At 50.0% G+C, this 24,109-nt stretch overlaps 1 protein-coding gene across 1 annotated transcript in view; it reads right to left on the bottom strand.

The window, feature by feature from the left end:
- Positions 1–8,830: 8,830 nt before the first annotated feature.
- The window catches only part of WLS (Wnt ligand secretion mediator), a 42,794-nt gene continuing 27,515 nt past the window's right edge, over positions 8,831–24,109 (bottom strand). The window contains exons 3-12 of the mRNA XM_072867774.1: positions 21,659–21,783; positions 20,303–20,464; positions 19,141–19,277; positions 18,583–18,751; positions 18,293–18,390; positions 17,864–17,927; positions 16,852–16,995; positions 15,078–15,161; positions 12,860–13,013; positions 8,831–12,324 (exon numbers count right to left, since the gene is read on the bottom strand). Coding sequence (XP_072723875.1) covers positions 12,215–12,324; positions 12,860–13,013; positions 15,078–15,161; positions 16,852–16,995; positions 17,864–17,927; positions 18,293–18,390; positions 18,583–18,751; positions 19,141–19,277; positions 20,303–20,464; positions 21,659–21,783 — 1,247 coding nt within the window. The 3' untranslated portion in view covers positions 8,831–12,214. The remainder of the gene's footprint in view (positions 12,325–12,859; positions 13,014–15,077; positions 15,162–16,851; positions 16,996–17,863; positions 17,928–18,292; positions 18,391–18,582; positions 18,752–19,140; positions 19,278–20,302; positions 20,465–21,658; positions 21,784–24,109) is intronic.

Raw genomic sequence — 24,109 nt, 5'->3', positions numbered from 1 at the left:
GGCAGAAACAGAAGGATCGCACCGTTCAGAAGCTATGGATGGGTTTCATTCTGGTACCTAGTTCCCATCTGAAGGGATGCTAAAGAGGCTGCGCTGCAGAGGAAAGGCAGGCTCCCATGTCCAAGGGAAGCCGGGCAGGGCTGCTTCTTGCAGCTTCTGCTTCTCCGCTGCTTCTTGCGGAGAAATGTGTTGGTGTGAGCGCAGCCGTGTGTGCAACAGGAGCTCGCCCTTTTCTCGAGGCCTGTGAATAGTTGTCATCCTTCCTGATGCTGGAGGAAGCTTTTGCCCACACCAGTGCCTGCCTTATTGGACGTGTGCCCATCTTTGTTCTGAGCAGCGACTCGGGAAGAGCAGATCTGTGCCAGGAACAGAACTGGCTTTGCATGAGGAGGTGGTTAGCGTTGTGACACCCTTCCCCGTCAGTGCAGCAGCAGCTGCAATTCCCCCCACGGCCTAGGTGCTGCTGAGAAACTACGGAATAACAACTGAGCATCTGCAGATAAGACAGAGACACGTCGGTACTGCTGCTAGTTAGCCACCCACAGCAGGGCTGTGCCATCCCACATCGCCGTCAGGGTAGTATCTGGTAAGTCCAGAATCCGTCGGGACAGGCATGTCCTTGTGTCAGGCCCTGAGACTGCTGCTCATGTATTAGCAAGTGAATTTCTGACAGCTGAAGAGGCAATGCTTCCCCTTCCGGGTAGTCTCTCCTTGCTTTGAGGAGAAAAATACAGTGGAAGGGTCCTGATGGTGCTGAGAAGCTTCCCTGCCTGTCTCTCCTGCCCCGTTTGCCCTCATTGCGCTTCCACGTCTTCCTGCTGTCACATCTCTTGTCTTCCTGCTGTACGTTTTTAGCCTACTGAAAATGAATGCATTTCCTGAACCATTTATGCCTGGGGTCGTATCTGGGTTATATACAACCTCGTCACATCCCGACTTCTGGTGGCCCCAGTTCTTTCCCACTGCACATGGATACTTTGATAGAAAAATTACTGCCTGGCCCAGCCCCAGTATTGTAGCATCTCTTCCCATCTGCTGTGCGGAAGGCTACTGCAGCGGTATCCTTCCTATTTATGTTTCTATCTCTTAGTTAAGCACTTAAGCAATTCCTCTCTGTAGCCAAATCTCACTTCGGGAGGTACAGCAGCACCTAAAGTGTTAGTGAGCACTTGTGGAGGAAACATTTCTCAGTCCTTCCCCAAGCTTATTCTTCCAAAACCATTCGTGGTTTTCCAGGTTATCGTTTCTTATTTCTCTGATACTTGCTGCCTCACCGACTCCATGGTATTCTCCCATCTATTTTGAGTCCACTTCTATCCTTACCGAGCAGCCTTGTAATGCCTGCCTCCTATCCCAGACTGAAAAAAAAAAAGTCTTTGGACCTATTTCGTACTGCTCTGGATTTTTTGTCCAACACAAAAAGCCCAGAGCGTTTTCTCAAGGAGCTTCAATCTTAACATGAGGCCCTGTCAAGTCCTGTCATCATTCACTGCATTATTTACTAGGGGAAAATGAAAGCAGATGCTCAATTTTGGGCCAGCTGTTTGAGACGCAGAAGCAAGCTATCTCCAAGTCAGCTGCTGATAAAGATTAGGGCTGATTCCCAGCTCAGCTGCGTAGCATGTAAGCAGAACACCCAACTTTTACAAGGTACTCCAAAACACCCAGGGTAGAACTTGGATCAAAAGCCATCCAAAAGTAAGGGGAACTATAACTGAGACCTTCAAAAAAGAGCCTCTAAAGCCAGTAAGGTGCCCAGTTGCACTGAGCTACTTTGAAAGTTCCTGTCTGAAAGAATAATAATGATAGACTAATAATGAAGAGAATGAAAATAGGGGAATAAAACAGATCTCTTTAACAGTACACTAATCAACATTGCTTCATGCTTAATACAAAAGGATGGAAATTAGTTCTAATAAACTGTACTTCTGTTACATTAGAGAATTATTAATGCTGTAATCACAGCTGCTGAATCACAACTGTGTGGAGAGCCGATGCTATTCAGGAGATTTCCTCCTGTTGTTAATTAGTCACCTCAATAAGCTCAGCTCCGTAGGTGTAAATACAAGGGGTTGCCCACTGGGTAACCACATAAGATTACGTGTGTTAGACTATGAGCAAAACCGAATGCCTCCTGTAGTGAAACGTCAGGAGGGGCACTGCGGCGGTGGCAAGGTGCCCAGAAGAAGCGCAGAGGACACGCGTGGTCCTGCTTGGCGACGCACGACGTGGGTGCCCGGAGGCCCGTGCGTGCTGGCAGCAGCGTGCTCCCGTGCAGATATTGCTGCACAGGAACTCGTGGAGATCTGCCTGGTCAGGCCAGCAGCAATTTTCTACAGGCTTTCATTCAGCACGCCTTTTCTCTTTGCTTTGTTAAGGCCTCTGCAGTCCCAAAACATCTTAGTTTTAAAATCCAGATGTAATCCTAAAACATCCCACTTCAAGGTATCTGGCACCATCAGCTGACCCGTGCCCATTTCTCTCTTGGCTCTCCCCACCTCCTCTCAAATATTCTCTCTTTAAAGTCCATGTTTCCACCTGCTGCAGCACAAAACCTGCTCCTGAAGTACTTGCTGGGGAATGCTGACTCCCAAGCTGACCACGTTTGCTGTCTGATTTTTGGAGCAGCCATAGTGCTGGTTCCTGAATCCCTCCATCACGTTCCCATCCCCGGCGCAGGATCCACCGTGCTTTGGCGTGCTGAAGGTGCCAAATAGCTTGAACCTATGTTTGCCACTCTTTGCATGTAGTTTTCCATTAAAACCACTTAAGCAAGACCCGGACCTAGTGCCTGTGCCCAAACCTGCACGAGCCTGTGAAGTCAGGGCATTGCAGCTTATCCAGCTTTCCAGGACTGTGTCCTTGGGGGTTCCTAAATCCACAGGGTGCTATAACGGTACCTGGGCTGTCCTGACTGCACGCATTTGGCGGTGAAAGCGTCCTGTGCATTTTATCTCCTCCAGGGATTTATTTGGGGAAATTAAAAGATTTCTCGCCAAGAGTAGAGACTTTCCCTGTGCAAAGGCTTCGCTTCCCTGGGCTATGGCATGAGTGCCTGCAAGCAGCATCCCAGATGAAAAACGTGGCTAGACCATGACAAAAGTTGTCACTAAAGCCCTTTTTAATCCAGGCGATGCTTGTGTCCACTTGAAAGAGTTTCCCTTTCTCACCCGCCTTTGCTGTGGTTTTGAGTGCTGGCAAACCCACGAGCAGCTGGCTGTAGCAGGCGCAGAATCCCACATACCTCTGTCTGTCTGCTGCAAGTGGCTCCGGGGAGGATTTAATCACCTCTCACCTTCCCTTTGCTGGAAAATGATTCCCGTCCCTCATGTGGCTGCTTTTACCGTTCTTGTCTCTCCAGGCGGGATGACTTGCTCAGCCTAATAACCTGCAAGTCGTTCACTTTGCCTGAATCCTATCATTAATGGAGATTTCCAGAGATGATTTGTAAAACATCATTTCTGGTGTTTATGAGGTATTTATTGACCACAATGAAATGCTAACTAGTAATTAGTAGCTTATTCACTATCTCAGCTAGCCACGTTTGCTCAAAGGCAGATATCCCATTTTCAGACAACATTTTACAAGCCTTCCAAGGTTTTGGGTGGACTACCATTCCTCAGCCGCCGTCCATCTGAACCCAATTAGGTGGTTGTGCCTGGGATCTCGCCCTTTTTGGCAGGTCTCTCTCAACCGCGGAGCCCAGCCTGCCAGCTGTGTTTTGCCCGTGTTAGGCAGCCGAGCAGGGCTCTGCTCCACGCAGATCTACCTAGCTGGGCGCAGAACCGAGCCCAGACCAGCACGAGCTAGAAGGCAGCTCTTTCCAAGAGGTATTTGTTTGATAAGTAAGGCGATATGAAAAGCCAACAGGCTGCTGTGTTCGGGGAAGAATTTCTGACTCTTCTCCAGGGAGTACAGTAGGAAAGAAGCTGTGAGTCAAGTTAGCAGAGGCAAAAGAGTGGGAAGGTCTCCAGCCTCCTTGGAGAAAGGATGGAGAGGAGAGAGACGTGTCCTGTGCAGTACCTCTGCCTTGGGTGGGACAGACCGATCGAGGAGGGACGTGGCCATGAGATGCTGGCTCAGTGCCCCGCTGTCAGTCAGGATTTGCTTTGGCTGGAGCTGACAACAACCAGAGAAATTTTAAATGGAAATTTTAAATGGAAATCAGCTGTTGGCGAGAGCCCCTCTGGAAGGCAGAGCACAGAGGCAGCAGGGGGACAGGCACCGTCTGCTGCTCTGCCTGCTCCTGCTGCTGCCCCGGAAAACTGCCTGGGGAATGTCTGGAGCTGCGAGCTGGTGCAGAACAGCGGTGGGGACCTGCAGAAGGGAGGGGTGAAGATGATCAGATCCCTTTTCTGCAGTGATTTTGCCAGAGATTGTTTCCGTTATGTCAGGACTCCCTTGGGACTTGCAGGGATTGCACAAGAACGTACTTTCCGGCTTTACCAAGCCCAGGCAGTGCTCCCCACTGCTTTTCTTATCCGTGTTTAGGGTGGTAAATCCTAGGTGGTATGTTTAGGTGGTAAATCCGTTCCATGTTTAGGTTGTAAATCCTTTCCCATTGCTTAGCAAGCATGGGGGACACCCCACCAAACTTCCTTTATTGAGGAAAGAGTCTGCAGGGTCTGCTCTTAACTTCGTCCTGGAGCTACATGGCTGATATCATGCAGGTCAATGTTTTTGGGATGGAAGGAGAGCCTCGCTTTAGGCCCACACATACAGCCCCCGCCGCTGCCTCCCCCACGCTTGCTCCTGGCAGGGAGGATGAGTGAGGGGTGCTCGTACCTGCGCACGGATGGGGCACCCCAGAAACGGGTTTCATTTAAGGTTTGACAGCCCTCAGCTCCCGTGTGGATTCACACACAACCCGTCCTTACCCAGACCGCAACGGCAGGCAGCAGTCAGGCTGAAACCAGACCAGAAAACAAGCGCTTTGGGCAATTCCCAGTTAGAAATTGTGTTTCACTTCCTGTACCGCTACAGAGGAAGCTCTGCAAACTCCAGGTCTGACCTCCTGAAGTTAAAATACCCAGCTTTTGGGTACCACTGAGGCACGGCACAGCACTAACAGCTCCCAAAGGCCCTCAGGGTCTTGCTGGGGGATGTCCAAGTGATCTGGGGTACAGCAGCGAGCGCAGCACCCCAAGGTTTGGGGATGGGCACCCATCCTGCTTCGTCCTCCCTGTGCTCCATTTCCACTGCTTTTTCTCTGGAGCCCACCAAGGCTTTCCTTTTCTTGTGGGAGACGGAGCTTGATATTCACGGCCAGTACAGCCATCTTCTTAATCTTGCCTTGAATGTCACTGATTCCTGTGGAGAGGTACGAGGCAGCAGCAAAAGGCAGAAAAAGGGTTTTCCTCTGGAATTACATAAATTATTATTAAACCAGAGGATGTGTGTCACTGGTGCATGTTTGTTATCAGAAAGGACGTCTCTTCCCAGTAATGCCAATACTTGGGAGTGCAGTTCAGCCTGTAAAATATTTATTAGAAAATGTTCCAGAATGCTTTATCTGTTTTTGAGACATAACATCCATCTCATGAGCGAGCCTCGTCTGTACCTGGAAGGGTGCCCTTCCTCTGGAAACTCTGGAAGGCTTTAAGCACAACAAAACGAGGATGGAAAAAATAGAAGAAAACACAAATGCCTGCTGTTATAATGGATATGAACTTTCCTTGACTCGAGATAATGAAACAGCCAAAGGACAGGACAATATTTAAACCGCCTCAGCAAGGAATCCACTGCATGGAGCCATCACGCATCAGCTCAGCTGAGGCAGAAACGAACACCCGCCCTGCAGCCTGCCCGCCAGCGATGGGGAGCACGGGCTCTGCTGTCCCCCAGCTCTTGGCACGTCAGCGAGGAGGGACAACACACCCCAACGCCTGCCCCTTCAAAATCCGCAGAGGAGATCTGGGAAGCCGTTGCCAACCAGCGCGATCTTCGGAGAGGCTCCTGCAAGAGGGCTGGATGTCGCGGAAGGGGGACTAATCGCATCAGCTTATCTCAGCCCAGTAATCAAAATTAATGGCAGGGAAAGCAAGCCCTTCCGGCGGGACTTGAAAGAGCAATTCATGGAAATGCCTCAGCAGCGTGTGCCTGAGTAATGGCCGCAAACGGAGGGTCCCCGAGCAGATGCCATCGCAGCTGGGGCTGGGGGGAGCAGAGCGGGCGCTGCTGGAGCAGCGCTGGCAGCCGGAGGTGGCTGAGCCTCTGCCCCTGCTCCGGGAAGGCTTGCCCTGTGCACCAGCCCCAGACTTACCTCTTACGTGTCAGAGATGGAGAAGCAGAAGGTGCCAACAATTATAGCCATGATAAGATCTTGTATTTTATTTAAAACTCTAGATCTAAAGCCTGAAGTGCGTATTGATTTCCTATAATAGTCTCTGACAAGGAAAAGCTCAAATAGCCATCGGCTCTTGTACAGTGGAATGCCAGGTGCTAAGTAGGAAAGCAGACCCATGACACATGTCTGTGTGCCAACCACAGGGCAAAATCCTTCCAAAAATAAATCTGTTGCTGCTTGTTGCTTATTTTACCGCGATAAAAAGGCACTGACTGTGTCTCATGTTTGCGAGCAGGAGCGACAGTCATTTATATCAAGAACTGGAGTGGATGTGAGCAGCAGTCCCCAGCTCTGCACATCTCATCTCCTGCAGCTCAGTCTCCTGCAATTCTTTCCCCGGCGATACAGCCAATGCTTTATTTTCATTGTAATGAAATCCCATACAATAGCCCTGGGCTACAAGATTTGTGGTGGGAGAGGGGATGTGTTTCAGTGTCCCACAACATACCAATTGCCTGGGGAGTGCTGGGAGCAGGTTTAAAAGGGACAAGGAGAAAACACCAGCACCTCCCTCTCCTCAGCCAGTGCTCATCAGCACCATCGGACCTGGGGCAATGTCAGGCCGCTGCTGGGACACTCAAACCCACCCAGTCACAAGTTGCTTCTTCCATTTTTAAGCTGGAAAACACAGGCCAGATGTGTCCCCCGAGCCTTGCTGCTGGAGCTTGTGGCCAGCAGGTACGTGGTGAAGCACAGCCGTTTAACCTTCAGTCGTTCGTCACCCTTCCCTGAGCCTTTCCTAGATCTAGCGTACCCTTTCAGAGGGGTGGCCATGGGTCACAAGCCCAGTTCCCCCAGTGCCTCCCAGAACATCATTGCAAGTATCACAGCACAGACTTCTCGTGGCTCCTTTGCTGTCGATGGGTGCCCCAGGAGGGAGCAAAGGGAGCTCCGGGCATCGCTGGATCCTCATCCACGCTGAGGTTTCTGTTTGAAGGCAGATCAGCCCAGGCTGCACGCTTACACCTCGCCTTGCATGGGCGTGACGGGGAGCAAAGGAACGGCAGACAAGGCTGCGTTGGAGTCTGCTGCAGGGCCTTGCTTTGCCCTTCAGTCACAAACCAGTTTTAGAGTAGAAAGAGACTCTGGGCCCAGACTTCTCCTGAAAAACCGCAGAAAGTGGTCTAGTAAGAAAAAGTCAAACTGTTCCAGCCAAAGACCATTTGCTGACCCCAAGAACCGTGGTCCCCAGCTCACCCACAAAGGTCTGTTGTAACCCCTTTCCCTTCTCCTAACTCGGGCTGCTCGTAGCAACACCAGACAGCCTCTTACAGAACCGCTCAGGTAGTTTTTCCCATTCCTCTCCAGTTCTCTCCGTGTCCCTGCCCGGCGGCACAGAAGCACGAAGCTCCTGGGACAGCTCTGACCCCGAGCAGCACTTTGCAGGTAATAGGAACCTCTACACATAAGCAAATTTCCCACATTTTGAGAGGTGAGGGATTAATTTTTTTTTTGATCTGGCGGAAAGCCGTGTTCTGTTGGCAGCAGAGGGCAGCAAAGCCCTGCCAGGGTGAAGCCGGAGTGGGAGGGTGGCAGTGGTTTTACAGTTGTTTAAAATTCATGAATTTGCTCTTTTGAAATTCATTAGATCCCGAAAGTGCTGTACTGCCTCTAGTTTGTCTTTGAGCAAGAGACAACTGGTTCCTGGTTCCTCGCCGTGGCAGAGAAGCCGTAGCCAACACAGGCTGCAGCAGAAACGGAGCCACGGGCTCTGCCTAAAACTCAGCGGCCCAGCTCCCCTCTCCTGTGCCATTTTATCAAGGCAGCCCCTATTGCAATGGGAACTTCAAACTGTGATACTGAGCTTAATCTCTTGTCATCAAATTCTCCATTACTCCTTACGTGCAAGTCTTGGGAAACCTTTTTTTTTTCCCTGGATTATGGACAGACAACGTGGGGGAGAGCAGGCTCCAAGCAGCAGAAGACAGCGCCTTCGAATACGGCAGCAGATGGAGGAGGACGCCCAACTTGGCACGGCAGTGGGGTAGCAGCCAACGTGCAGAGTCCACAGGAAAGCTGTGACAACTCTGGGACTGGCAAGCAGGGACAGGCAGGTCCCGGGGACAGAGCCCGAAGGAAAACCCAACGGTTGTGCCCTGCCATGGGAGCAGACTTCAGCTGCCCGGGGCGGGTGGGAACGGGGGGCTCAACGCCCCGGTGCCGTGGGCGAGGGTAGCTGTAACCTCTGCGGCAGGAGCTGCCACCGATGCTGAAGACAAGGCAGAAATGGCTCTGCTAACAATTAGTCCTAAAGCAAAGGTTTTAAAGGTCAAAAAGCCATTAGCATCGAAGTACCATGTTGCCGCACCGCAAAGCATTTGGAGAGAGATGCGGGAGAAAATTGTCCAAGCGAGTCAACCGTTTTCCCCAGCAACAAGTCGTGTGACTTGCAACTGCCTGAAGTAAAAGACCAAATAAAAGCAAACAAGATCACAGCAGAAGAGCTATGATTTCTCAGTCAGTGAACCAGGCCGACGACAAATCCACAATATTGTATATTTTATTTAAATTAACAAAACTACATGTTTTCCAGGTTGCTTAGAGCATTCTGTAAAAACTGAACTCAACCTAAACAAAAAAGGATATATTTTAATAAGACCCAGGGACTATTTCTGAGACATATGAGTAGGGCTTAGGAATTAAGAAATAAAAAAAAACACACACACACGCACACGTACACGCACCCCGTAAACAAATTGTTAGTGTTTGACACAAAATTTGGTTTTAAAGCTGCAATTCCCCATTTGTAAGGAGCCTTTACAAAATGCAATGCTATACTAAGCTGTAAAAGAAACCATGGACACATCTATCGGAACAACATAAATATCACGTAAGAACCCAACGTAAAAAGGACGTTAAAGTTGCAAAGTCGAGCACTCAGCCAGGAACATGCTGGAGTTACGATGGTGTGCGTTAATTTAATTCACTTTGTAACTGAACAACTACTGCAAGTAGGAACAGTGCTTGGACCTACAGGCACTTATTTGCCTTATGTAAATTGCTTACAAGTTACATTTTGCCATCCGTGTGGAAGATGCTGTCCCAGCACTTATTCCACATACAGTAAGTGTGCCCCCTCCTTTTTCTTTTTTTTTTTTTCTTTTAAACCACATTTCCTATCAGTACGGGGCTCGGCCATCCCACTTTACAAAAAAACCCCCAAACTTATAACAAGTTATTAGTGTTCAAGTATCCAAAATCACCCAAAGCGACCTCCTTATTTGTGTCCAGCACTTTCTGTGCGACAGTGACTTCACGCACTCAGACATAGCAGCACACGAGGGACTTCACCTGGCGCGATGCATCCAGCGTTCCTCGGCTCCGACCGTGTCCCGGCTGAGACGCTGCCAGGGGCGGGGGGAGCTGGGGATCCCGGTGAGGGCAAACAGAACGATGAACAGAATCCGCTTTAAGAAAATCCTATAGTAGCTCCAATGAACAAAAACAGAGCAGCCCCTCTGTAGACGGGGACTGCCCGGCGTGCCGCACCCTGATCGGAGACCCGTTCGACGGTGCACAACTTGGGCTTCCCAGCAACCAAAAGGATGCAAGATTATCTACTCTACCCTCTCTTCATAGCGCTGAGCTCGAATAAATGGTGTTTTAAATGCTACTTTACAGAGTGCCATTCTTACTGGGATCGCAACAGCCCAGCACCTCCTGGTGCGATTCCTTTGGCGCAGTCAGCAGCCCCCGTGAGAAATCCCCTCTGGGGAAAGGCTGGTGAGGAGACGGGGCACGTGGCCGAGGGGCAGCCGCTAGCCTGCTGGCCCTGTTCCCTGGTGGACTGGGAGAACAAGGAGGAGTTATTTGAACGCCTCACCCCAGCTGAAGTATCGACTTGTCTTAAGAGACATGGGGAATGGAAAGCAAAAAGCAAGGCAAGTCGGTGCTGCATGTGGTTACTAACGTGCTTGAAACGGTGAAAGGGATGGTTGGAGCCGAGCCGAGCTGCAGCCCCGTGCAAACAGCGGGGCGGGTGTGAGGGGTGCACGGGGCAGCCAGGGACAGGCACCACTGAGTACGAGCTGTTTGCTGGGGTGGGAATCATGATGAACCAGCACCTCCTGGTGCAAACCAGAGCCCCAGCTGTATGCCTCAACTCCTGCCCAGAGCCCCAAACTTACATACAAACCCGAATGTGACAGTAAAGCCAGCTTGCAACGGGCTTCAATGGCATGTCATAATGCCTGCATTGGCTAGAGATGGATTAAGGTTTCATAGGTGACCTCACTTGTGGTATTTCCCAATTGTACTTTCAGTTTGCAGCCTTAATACTCTAACAATTGATGTGTAATTTCAGAAGTTTTAAGAATCCAAGGACAGCGTGTCCCTTTTTCCAGGACGGTGCTTCTACTGGTACCCGCGGTCAGTGCCTGCCAGTGGCTTTGGAAGCTTCCCCTCTCTCCCCCATCTCTGACCCTTCAGCAGGTAGCAGATTCTTATCTTTTAGGGACAAAACTGGGAGGCTGAGTTACATGTTACTAGCAGTTAACACAGACATTTACTAGTGCCAGCTAACAAGGCTCTCTGGATCCTCCAGGCCCTGGAAGGTGTGCCCTGAGCAGCACAGACCCTTCTGGCCATGCTTCTTCCCGCACACGCCATTAACGCTTCTCTTAACTGGTCCCCACCACGGTCCAGCTTAAGCCTGCACCCCAAATCAGCTCCCAGTCCCCTCGCACTGCCAACGGCCTCACAGCCAGACCCGCCCGGGCACAGCACGGGGGTGAGCAACCTCATCGTGAGCATGAGCACAGCATGGGGGTGAGCAACCTCATCGTGAGCACGAGCACAGCATGGGGGTGAGCAACCTCAGCGTCTGCTTTTGCTCTGAAAAGCAAATATCCACATTAGTGCGTGACAAGCGGATTTTTTTCAAGTCCGATAATCCCTGGAAGAATCCAGCTCTGCCAAGCGTGCTCCATCCCAGCAGTGCAAGGAGGAGCAGGATTGCCCGGCATCCCCTGCCCAACTCGCAAGCACGGGAGCCGAGAATGCACCATCCCTCCCGTGGCCTTTCTCTTCTCCCCATGGCACGTAAGCAGCATAAAATGAAGGAGCTGTAACAAAAAAGTAAGATGGAGAAGGACAATAAAAGCAAGGGAAGCCAAAGGGGCTGAGAACAGGCAGGAGCTGGCCGCGGGACGGGTACCTCTGGGAACTGGGGACAGGAGCTCCTTTCTCCTGCAACTCAGCTCAGGCATCCAGTTTTTACATTCCCCTATATTTAACAAACAGCTGTAAAACCTACTGAGAAAGCATGCTGCTGCTTCTACTAAAATCTTACATATTACAGTCTACTCCCTTCCTCAGCTGTGTTTCATTCAAGTGACAGAGGTTTGCTGCAGAGCTGCAGGGCTGTACTAAAGACCTCAAACAAGGTTCAATACAATTATAGATGGTGGAATTAAACATTATTATCTGAGGCTTTAGTTCCCCCCCTCAACCAACACCTTGTTTAAAGTTGCACACAAGAAGAGAACTCAAAGTAGGGAATACGTGCTCACCGACGGAGCTCCCTGCACCACCTTTATGCACAAGCACACGGTAGCCAAAGAAAAACTGCCCGACGTCAGCTCTGCCCCCTCCTAACTTCTGAATGTGCGACTTTGCAACCTTAATGCTTTTCTAGCAGGTTTTTACGTGCTCGAGTGTAACACACTATACATATCCCTCCCCCCAGAAATAACTACACCATATTAAAGAGTTTACAAATGTTCTGCTCGGTGTCACTGCTCTGTGAAAATACACTAGATACGGGGTGCTCGGGAAGCAAGTTAGGTCAGAGGGGTCTCCTCCCGGAGCGCGTTGTGTTGTCCTCTGCTCTCCACCCCGGTCTGGGTCCCAGCTGAGGCCATCTCAGCGTTACTCCTGAGCCTCCTTGCGAGCCAGCTTATAAACCTCCGTCGGCCCGTCCACGTGGGTGATGGTGGTGGTGAGCTGAAGCTCTTCCCCACTGTTTACTCCCAGGTCACCTGAGAAACAAAGTGATTTTGTTAGCCTGGTCTCACAATAAAATATTTGACAATTAGAAAGCAAAAGATTTGTTTTATTCCCTCCAGGCTCTCAGGAGCTACCTGAGCTATGCAACATTTACAGAAATGCTTTTATTTACAGTTATTTAAATACAAGCATATCGGTAAAGGACGATTTCTGTGCTACTGAAGACTACTGATAGAGGAAACCAAGAGCTTTGCTATTCTCCACTTGCCCAGATTTCTATTTTCTCCTTTCCTCGTCCCTCTGTTTGAGCTACACAATTACAACTGGGCAATGCTAAAAAGTACAAAAACCATCTAGAAGGTTTTAGACAGCCTTGGCTAAATACTCAAACCTGTCTAGCCCAGTCACTAATTAAAATGTCTGCTAGGAAAACCAAACCATCATTTGCATAACATTTCAATGTGCTGAACGCATACTTCGGCCAACAAAACAAATGCACAAAAGCTATCACCCACTTTATATCGCTTTCTTCCCATGACAGCCTTCAGATTATTTAGAGGCATTTACCGTTCGACTGGTCTTCACCATAATTCTTGTGCGACGGCGCGTACAGGAACATCAGGGCGAAGACGTAGAGGTTCCACATCCCGTAGATGCCGGTGAAGAAAGCGCTGTTCACTTGTATCGTTAGGTCCCCCCACTTCCAGTGGCCTTCGGTCACCTGCCCGGGAGAAAGCAGACCCGCGCGGGTCGGTCAGTAAGACCAAATTCTGTAAAAATACAGAAGCGACCCCCTAAAGCACTAACTTAGAGTAAATCAACAAGAACAGCGTCAGTTCAACAGGATCGAGTAAATGGAGTATAACAGATACAGTGACGCAGAAGTCAGGGTAGGATTCTCCTCTTTAGCCTTAATCTGCAGGAAAAAAATGGTCCTTACAAAACGATTGCATCAGGATTTCTTTAACTTTGCTTTGTCATTCTTAAATGTGACAAAATCTCTCATATTCTGCGATATATCCCTGCCGTAACTGATGTGTTCAGCAAAGACTGCCACATAAAGGGCAGTACCTAGGAGACAACTAGTTACATCTGAAAACATTAGGCTTCTATAAATAGACCTTTTATAGAAGGAAAACCAGCATGAATAATGCGAAGAGCTAATGTGCTGAATGCCTGCTCGCTGCTTCTGTCTTACGAGAGGGGCCTGGGCTGCCAGCATCAGCCTTAGACACGCCGAGATTTGTCAAGATTTATGAAAATATCATCAATATTAATATTACTCGAATCATCAATATTAATATTACTTGAAGACCGCAGACTGTTCACACTGAAATGTTGGCTTTCTGTTAAAGAAAAAGACATAAGGGGGAAAGACAAAAGCTGAACTACCTTGAGAAGAGAAGCTGGCCAAGATTGTTTGCGTTGTGCCCGTACGCAGTGACGGTTACGGTCGTCAGCACTCAATGATGAATCCAATCGCCAAGTAAAATTTCTCAAACCATTGCTTCAGACTAACAGATTTTTAAGAGCAAAATCATCTGCTGCTTTATTTTGCATTGGGACCCACCACGTACCCCAAAGCGTAAGCGGTGCGGTGAGGGAGAAACTGCTCCTGCACCCCTAATTCTGCAATACTGGACTTGCCAGTCTGTACCCACGGCTCTCCTGAAGCTACAAAGCTGCCGATGCTTAGGAATAACCAGGAAAGACATCTTTGAAATGGATGCAATCTTAAAAGCCACTTGGAGTAAACCATCAAAGTACATTCAAGTAGTGGTATAAGCTCATTTGTCCAGAGACTGCATCAGAGATCAGAATAAATAGGTACAGATACTGTTGGAAACAGCAGGGCTGCAAAGTCAACCCAGAGAAGATTGAATTCTGTTATTTCTCTGTGGGCATATGTCCTGGTTTCAGCTGAGATAGAGTTAATTTTCTTTATAGTGGCTGGTGTGGGGCTATGTTTTGGATTTGTGCTGAAAACAGTGTTGATAATACAGAGATGGTTTAGTTGTTGCTGCTGGACTTTTCAGCTTCCCCTGCTCTGCCAGGGGCACAAGAAGCTGGGAGGGGGCACAGCTGGGACAGTTGATCCAAACTGCCCAAAGGGCTATTCCAGACCATACGGCGTCATGCTCAGTATATAAAGCTGGGGAAGAAGGAAGGGGGACGTTCGGGGTGATGGCGTTTGTCTTCCCAAGTCACCGTTAGGTGTGATGGAGCCCTGCTGTCCTGGAGATGGCTGAACCCCTGCCTGCCCATGGGAAGGAGTGAATGAATCCCTTGCTTTGCTTTGCTTGTGTGCGCGGGTTTTGCTTTCCCTATTAAACTGTCCTTATCTCACCCCTCGAGTTTTCTCACTTTTACTCTTCTGATTCTCTCCCCCATCCCACCAGGGGGGAGTGAGCGAGCGGCTGCGTGGGGCTTAGTTGCCGGCTGGGGCTAAACCACGACAGCATACAAAGCCACCGGATTTTTTCAATGTGAACAGAAGATTTTTCCTCTTGCTGAGTTCTCAGAAATGACTAAACCATGGTGGCTGATACTTCAAACAGCACAGCCCCAGGCCTTACCGGGAGCCAAAGGCCTTTGTGAAGGCTTCAGCCTAAGCAATTTTATGGCAGTGCTTCAAATAAAGGAAAACAACTTCTTAAAAAGCAACTTCTTATCAAATCTGCTTATAACAGGCATGACTCGTCTGAACAGCAAGTGAGCCGACATCGTTAGTGGCTAGGGAATCGGAGGGCGATGTTCTCAGACGGAGCTGAGTTTCGTCACTCACCTGGCTCACGATGAAGAAGATGACCGTCATCGCTGCGCAAGCCAGAGTAATGAGCATCAGGAACTTGAACCTAAAAATCAGCCCCTGTTTAGAGAGAAATGTCACTGGTCACATTAACAGAATCCACAAAACCCATTTTTGTTTTTAGCATATACAAGACACAAGTATAAAAAAAAAAAAAGGGCAAAGAAAAAAAAGGGTCCAACCCACGAAACCCCAAAGCAAAACAACCTCCACCCACTCCTCTGCGCCGTGTTCACGACAGCCCATATTCTCCGCTCCCCACACGTCTGCATTCCTCCCGGATGCTCCCAGCGGGGTGTGCGTGTCTGGACAGCTCTTGCTTTCCATTACATTTGCTTTTGTGACTGATTTACCAAGAGTTAACGTGGAAGAGGAGGCACGTCAGTGGAAGCCATGGGCTTCATCCACCAGCCAGCCTGATAGCTCATAGCTTTTCTTAAACAAACATCTGCGGAGAGCTTGCACGGCTTAGCAAGACGAGGCGGTGTTCCTACGGCGCGGGTGCTGGTACCAGACTAATCCTCACCTCCACGGTCTGGCTGGCTGGAAACTGCAGCGATTCTCAGCGCTTGTCAAAACTACGCTGGCTATTACAGAAGAATGTAGATTATAAGACAAACTACGGCTCAAGATCACTTGGTTGGGCTCAAACTACGGCTCAAGACCACTTGGTCTGACTGCATACCATACTTGCTTTCACTAGTTTCACATTTTTACTTACAAATTCTTTTGGGTTTGTTTTTTGTGTGCGTGTTGGTTTTTTTAACCCGTTTCTGGAATTTCGGTGGAATGTCAGTGTGTGTGCAATTACTACGCCACACTGCGACAACAAATGACTATTAATTTAACTCTTCCAGACCAGATTCATGCTTGCTAGATGTTTGTACGTAGAGCACGGCTGCAGCAGCTCTACGACACGAGCTGAAGTCCTGTGCCTCTTGCTAAAGGGAAAGACGGAAAAAATGCTCAATATCTTGTCCAAAGTCTCCCAAGTGCGATTTTCTATTTTTCATGTGCATTCCTGATGGGTGATAACTGGCCTGTTTAAACCAGAAGTGACCATCGTTTAACAGAACAACTTTGGTGATCGATATTTACACACCCATGGAAACAACAGGCACCCTCAGCTTAAGCACTTAAAGTGAGCTCCTCGTGTTTTGCAGCAGATAAAAGACAGCGAGGACAGGAACAGAGAAAATCATGGGCTAAAAACGGGGATAACGAGCTGAACACGTCGCGTTTTGATCCTAGCGGGACAGTTTCCCTCCTGCAACTTGGTTAGGAAAAGACAACCCCAAAAATCTGAATTCACGCCGTGGAAAAACAGGGTGGTCTTAGCACCGCTTGCCATTAAACACAATCATTAATAGCACAGGAGAAACGGCGGTACAGGCAGCTGATGGGCTCACACTCCGTAGTAACTGAAATGGTCGTTTGGCCAATTTTCTTCTATCCCCCAACACTGTTCAGGAAGCTGGGAGACGGCAACTACTCATAGGAAAGGAGAGCTAGCTTACATACCCTCCTGACGGTTAAAAACACTTCACCGGGACTAAGGACCCAAGTAAAGAAGAAACTGGACAACAGTCAAACCAAAAGGCATTTCGGGAATTTGAGCAACGCAAGAAAGCCAATAGAGATGAGATCCTCCAGTTCAGGACTATATGGATAGAGAAGGTCTCAGTATAGACTTTAAGGTCAAAAATGCGTTTTAAAAATAAAGAATCTGTGCAACAAGGAGGGACTTTACCTCGTAATGAAGGCGGCGAGCCTTGCTCATGGCTGGGAGGCTTGACTGCTTTCCGCTGATGTTTCTGAACACTTGGAAGACAATAAAACACAGGAAGAGAAAATAGAGACACAAGCAGATTCCCGCGACGATAATAAAGGCCATCTGGGCGGCACAAGTTAAGAGAAAATGGTATGAGCTAAACAAATAACAGAAAACATTATTCAGGTTGATTCACTTATTTTAATATCATCCCAAAGATGGTAATTAAACTCCTAGCGGGCAGCAATCACTCGGGACAGCAGCCTGCCCGCGAGCAAGGCATTGCTGGCTGAGCCCCCGGCTCGGTGGGGAGCACGGGTTCCGATGTCCCCCAGCGAGGAGGGACAACACACCCCAACGCCTGCCCCTTCAAAATCCGCAGAGGAGATCTGGGAAGCCGTTGCCAACCAGCGCGATCTTCGGAGAGGCTCCTGCAAGAGGGCTGGATGTCGCGGAAGGGGGACTAATCGCATCAGCTTATCTCAGCCCAGTAATCAAAATTAATGGCAGGGAAAGCAAGCCCTTCCGGCGGGACTTGAAAGAGCAATTCATGGAAATGCCTCAGCAGCGTGTGCCTGAGTAATGGCCGCAAACGGAGGGTCCCCGAGCAGATGCCATCGCAGCTGGGGCTGGGGGGAGCAGAGCGGGCGCTGCTGGAGCAGCACCGGCTCTGGGGTTATCGTGATGACACCCAAGACCTAAATCCCCCATGCTTCCCCCCAAATCTCAGACATCTTGAGGAGAAGTTCAGTTCTCCAGTGACTTCCCCAAACACAGCACCAGTCCCTGGTGGCACCCAGCACCAAACCTGCCAGGACTGCTTCTTCCAAACGACACCGGCATGTCCTGCAGAGCCCAAGCCCCACTTCACAGCCCCAGCCTGCCAAAAGGAGGAGGGTTTCCCCACATCCTGCAGGTATCTGGCGGGAGGGGAACAGCCCCTCTCCTACCGACACAGCCCGAGCCTGCCCCGAGCCGGGTGGAAGGATACAGCCAGCTCCGTGCCAACTTCAGTGGTCCAGATGCTGTAGAAGGGGTTCTTCAGCTGCACTCCCCTGCAAAGAGGAGAGAAAACACCGAGCTGCCACAGAGGCCGATGGGCTCAGAGAGCCCCACGTCTGCTCTGCAGCCTGGAAAGAGCCAGCCACGCTGCTTTCCTGCGCGGGCGAGGAGGAGACAAGGTGGGAAGCGTTTCTCTACAGCCCTGTGGGCCAAGATATGCTGCTGGGAAACGCCAGTGTGCTTCAGTGCGCTCACCGGAGCCCCTCCTCGCTTCATGAGATAGGGCTGTGCAGCCAGCCACGGGGGTTAAACTGCTGGTCCCTGCGGCCGGAGGTGGCCGGCAGCCTCTGCTCGCTGCTCGGGGAAGGCTCGCCCCGGGGAGCAGCAGGCACGGGCTGGAAAGCGGCGCTGCACCTACCTCTCGCACATGTCAAAGATGAAGAGGCAGAAGGAGCCAACAGCTATGGGTCCAACCTGCTTCCAGTACCCCGAGAGACGATTCCGCTCATTCTGGTCCTAAGCAGAGGGTCAAGAGGTGGGGAGGAGGAGGAGGAGGAGGAGAAAAAGGAAAAGCAAGTTAGCCTGAAGTCCTCTCACCTGGCGTGAATCCCCACAGCATTGTTTCCAACACTCAAGAAGTACAAGGGAGTTGCCAGGTATCTCTGCAAGTGGGGCTGGCAACCACCTTCCCTTCTGTGTCATACCCACCATCATGTGCTCTCCACAGAAGATGATCCAAAACGACAGGAGCATGGCATAGAAAATGCCTTGTCGAATGTCTCCAAAGAGCAACATCCAAGTCCAGTCAAATCCGATGGAAAACCACTCCACGGGGATGTTAATGAACGTCATGGAAATTCCCAGAGCAAAGATGACCCTGGAGAGGCAGAAACACCATCTCTTTCCAGCTTGCAAGGCAAGGACACAGAGCCCCAGAAGCCAAAGCTGCGCATGAAGAGCAACAGAAGAAAATCTGGCACTGTCTGGGCAGCGGGATGTCACCTCCTGCCAGCAAACCCTCTGGGGCGAGGCCTCTCCGAGCAGCCACGGGCAAATGCAGCTACTCGTTCTCTACGGCTTAAATGCAAAAGAAAAGAGAAGCTATGGATGTCTCCTGCTCCTAGCGTGGCCTGGGTGGAGGGAGGGGACAGAGAAAAGACCATCCCTGTCTCCCCAAACGTGGGCTCTGCCTAGGAGCAGCGACCACCGTGGTCAGGGTCCTCTTGCTCGAGGGTCACCTCACCCAGCACACGAGCCCCTACTCACTTCTCCAGCAGGACAGGAGCACGTGTCATCAGCGTGATCCGTCTCCAGTACCAGACCATGATAATTAAAATGCTGGGGGTGAGGAAGGTCTTCATGGCAAACCACACTTTTGTAAAGCCTCCGTTTTGATGGATGCCCTAAGGAAAGCCAAGGTGGAACGCAACATTAGCAACATTACTCCGTGCTTCTCCTTACAGGAGCTGACAGGAGAGGCACGTACATGGCAGTACACATAAGCACACGTAGACGCAACTACTCTTTGAAAGACGCGGTCTGCCCAACGCAGGAAAGGGAGCAGGTGCCTACTTAGCACCCAGGCCATCTGAGGAGGCTTCAGAAGTCCTGAACACAAATGCCAGCACACGCAGCTTCCACTGCGAGGTAGAGAGCAGTGGAGAGAGGGGCACTCTGACACAGCTTGGAAAAAACTGGCAGAATTGCTCTCAGACAAGTAACAAGATACTCATGAAGCAAAGTCACCACTGGTGGGAAATGCATCCGCCAAATTAATGCATTTCTCCAGACACATGCCCTCCCACCGCCGTCTGCAGCCACCACAGCCGGCTGGCTCGCTGCTTCTGCTGAGGGGGACGGCGGTGGGAGGTTTTCCAGCTGGGAAAAGCACCCATGGCCACCAAGCCTCAAGGGAGGGCAGGAGCAGGGAGAGCCGCCAGCCATCCCAAACATCTGCGTGGCGACAGCCAACTCCAAGACGGACCAGGTCCCCCCTGAACCCTGCTGTTCCGTTCCTCCTTAGCTCCCATCTGCGAGAGGCAGGGCTTCATCAGGCGGAGGACTCTGCGCCCGAGCCAGACTGCGGCGGGGAGGAGAGGACAGAGGGGAGCTTTCGGAGCCGGGGGAAGAGCCCAGCTCTGGAGGTGGTCACCAGGCAGTGCAGGAGGGTGGCACTGCTCAAGGGCTGGGGAGGGCTCCGCGGAAGAGAGCAGTCAAAGAGGGCATCCCTCAGGAAGGAAGAAAGGCACGTTTGCAGGCAGGAGCTACCCGTGATGAAGAGTAGGACGTCTGCTGTGGATCAAAGTGGAGATGGAGAAAGGAGCTGCAGTGGCCCCAGGGGAGACGCCCTTGCTGAATGCAGCATCGCAGGGCACGGCCGCTCTCCCGGGAGGCGGTGAGCGCGGACAGAAGCAAGACGGACACTTACCACGAGGCGGATATCCTTGATTTCCCCAATGCCCACGTTAATGCCCTTCCTCTCGTTCACAGGGAGACGGATGTTGATGAGGTAGTACTTGTGAGCCACGCTGCCGATCTCCATGAAGGGAAGGAAGTCACAGTCGTAGTGACGGCCTTCAGAATCCGGGGTCTAGCGAAAGGGCACAGAGCAGCAAGACAGCGGTCAGCCTCGGACCAGCACACCCTCCACGGTGAGCGTCTGCAAAAGCCCTAACGCTGAACATAGCTGGGACCGCTGCTAGCACCAAGAGCCTGTCTGCTAATTCCAACCTCACCCCGGGGAGAGTCTGTGCAAGTCTGGAGAACATCAGCAGTTCGGGGACGTTTTTGCTCAAGTTTTGGATTGTTTGGGGTCATCGAGTCAATAGCGTTTGACCTCAAGCAGGTTCACGTCTCAGGCTCTTAAACTTATTTAAAGTCAAGGGAGCCTTTCAAGATGAAAGGCTACTTTGGGATCCAAGGTTCCTCCCCCAGCAAGCACAACTTGAGCCAAAACAAAATACGCAACCCTCTCACATGTGTCCTGATGTGGAGTTTCTTAAGTCCTGTTTTACTAGCACTACTCTCCTCTGCACCTCGTATGTATTTACTGCATCTATGTGGCTGCATGGAAGAGTATAGCTGTTACCGGAGACCTAAGTGGGTTGCTGAAAGGGACTGTGAAATGGGAGAACAAGACACAGAGCTGAAAAACATGACACCAGCTTAATTTAAGCACAGGAATTACAGTCTGCAGCACAAAAAGAAACATCTTTATTTAAACAAGATGCTCTATTCCCAACTGCTGGCTGTGCTCTCTGCTCCTAAGCTTTGTAGCTTGAGGCATTAAGAAGTTATTTCAAGAAACTCTCGCCCCACCTCTCCAGGTTCTTTGAGAGCTGCAGTGTCCCTGGTGGGCTTTTTCCTCGCCACTCCTGAAGAACAAGGTTTCGTCCATCACAGAAGCACAAGATGGAAAGGTCCAAGTTCTCCAGGATGGTTTGGGGTATACAGATCTCAAAGCATTCAAGTTCCAGCCTGATCACAGCTGCAGAGGACCATTCTGCTTGCACCTGGATCTGTGTGTTGACCTCACACCTTTTCTTCCTTACAGTTTTAAGTCTACCTTTGACTTCATCCCCTTCTCTTGTATCACCAAACAGAACCACTCGCATGTGGAGCTCATCGGCTTTTCAAAGATTTTGAGCCAAGAGAAAGCTGACACATTTGAAAGTTATGATCGAACAACTCAGAGCTTCTAGGAAGCACCAGGAAGGAAAGGAAGAGGACAACTCCCACCACACTCCCACACCTCCCCACCTCCAGCATCATCAAAACACCTTACTTTTGGTGAGCCAAAGGTGCATTTCAGCTTCCTGATCTCTATTGCATGTGCTATTTCTTCCCAGTCGTCAAACACGTCATCGCGATACGCTAATGACACATCCAGGGTAATTTCTGCGTTTTCTTCTGCAAGAGTAAGGAAACATCAGGCTTGTTAGAGAGGAACGGTACAGAACATCAGAAGGGTGGGAGAGCCTCTAGACACTGAAAGGGCCTCCGAGAGGCACGCAGCTACAGAGGGGAATGGAAATTTTTGCATTCCAAACAATACAGATCAAATTACCTTTTTCAAAACATTTATCTCCTCTCCAGTAGAGAAGAAAAAACTTTTACTGGTCATAAAGGGCTGATATCTTTCTAACATATCGTGACTTACAGCTTACGTTACGGTTGTGGGCGAAGAGCATTATTTGTTCGTATAACATCGGTAACAATAATTCATATAAAACGGGAACCTGGACAGCTGCAGAGACCGACAGTAAGCCAGAAAGCCACCCAGCAGCCTCTTCACCACGGGCTGGCAGAGGGACAACGAGACAGGCGTCAACGTAGACTTTCTGCAGGTAACGCAAAGGTGTGCAACAGGTCCTTCCGCTTTGGGAAGCGACTGTACTGCATCACAGGATTTGCTTTAAATTGACACTGAAATAGCATTGTTACAGAAAACCACAAAAAAGATGAAGTATACAACTGTATACATAGTCAGAAGAACCGTATAAAGGAGAAACCATGCAAGTAATGGTACATTTTGTTTGTTTAAACATGACAGAAATCACCTATCACTGTAACCTTCGGTTTCTTCTGGCTGTAGGTTCGCCATTCATAAACGTTGAAGCCCAACATCTTGAATAAAAAGATCCAGAACACACCCCTTAACAAAGATGTTTTCTACCAGAGAGATTTTAAATTAAAGAAACAAGAAGGGGAAAGTCAACATGCATCACCAAAAGTCCAAATCACTTCACAATTGCCCGTACCTAGGATCCACTGCTCTTAAAAGATAAGCCAGGGTTCCCAGAGGAATAAGAAAACATTACACAAAGCTCTTTTAAAAAGAAAATAAAAGATTGAAGTTTAACTATGCTGGCCTTGCCGGAAAAGGGAATGGCCCATAACCTCAGAAATGAGGATGGAGTTGATGTTTTCTACATATAGGGGCCAATTGTATGAGGTTCAGTTAAACATGTGTTGTTTAACTGAAGTCATTCTACATAAGGGTTTCGAAGCCCTCCCCTCCCCATGCACACCCCACAGCAGCACTGGCTTGTTTCTGCCTTTACAGATGCACCAACGTGCACGTCAGTAAACACACAGAGAGTTTATACGCCCAGGTAAGGTCACCACATCAAATCTGTGTGGAAACAGTCAGCTCATCTTCTCCTGGACATGTTTCACAGTAGGAGTATGGGGTGTAACTGCTTTTAAATATACTTGTGCTAGGATGCTGCCAAGAGTCATAGCTGCACGAAAGAAATGGGGCTGGAACAGACTTATTTAGGTGCCATAACTGAGCAACGTCATGAAATCGAGAGTTACAGTTGAAGCCTGCCAAGCAGCAACACGTAAACATGCCTTAAAAACCCCAGGCAAGCCTGTACCAGCTCTGCCAGATGTAAAATCCTCCTATTTACCAGGCACAGATCCCAGGGAAGGCTCTGAAAGAGGAACACGATCCGAAACAAGCATGTACGTGCTACAACCTAGCCTCTTTTCATGGCTCACCAAAAACTGAGAGCTGCAGCTGTTGGAAAAGCGTTGGAAGATGGCTACAGAACCACCTGCCATGGAGAAGCATTGGAAGATGGCTACAGAACCACCCACCATGGAGAAGCGTTGGAAGATGGCTACAGAACCATCCACCATGAAGAAGCGCTGGAAGATGGCTACAGAACCATCCACCGTGAAGAAGCGCTGGAAGATGGCTACAGAACCATCCACCGTGAAGAAGCGCTGGAAGATGGCTACAGAACCATTCGCCATGGAGAAGTGCTGGAAGATGGCTACAGAACCACCCACCATGGAGAAGCGTTGGAAGATGGCTACAGAACCACCTGCCGTGGAAAAGCGTTAGAATATGGCTACAGAACCACCTGCCGTGGAGAAGCATTGGAAGATGGCTACAGAACCACCCACCATGGAGAAGCGTTGGAAGATGGCTACAGAACCACCCACCATGGAGAAGCGCTGGAAGATGGCTACAGAACCACCCACCATGGAGAAGTGCTGGAAGATGGCTACAGAACCACCCACCATGGAGAAGCGTTGGAAGATGGCTACAGAACCACCTGCTGTGGAAAAGCGTTAGAAGATGGCTACAGCACCACCCACCATGGAGAAGCGTTGGAAGATGGCTACAGAACCACCCGCCGTGGAGAAGTGTTGGAAGATGGCTACAAAACCACTCACCATGGAGAAGCGTTGGAAGATGGCTACAGAACCACCCACCATGGAG

The sequence above is a fragment of the Ciconia boyciana genome, chromosome 7 (genome assembly GCF_034638445.1).
Source record: "Ciconia boyciana chromosome 7, ASM3463844v1, whole genome shotgun sequence".
NCBI classification, from domain to species: Eukaryota; Metazoa; Chordata; class Aves; order Ciconiiformes; family Ciconiidae; genus Ciconia; species Ciconia boyciana.
This window is presented reverse-complemented; position numbering and strand designations above follow the sequence as displayed.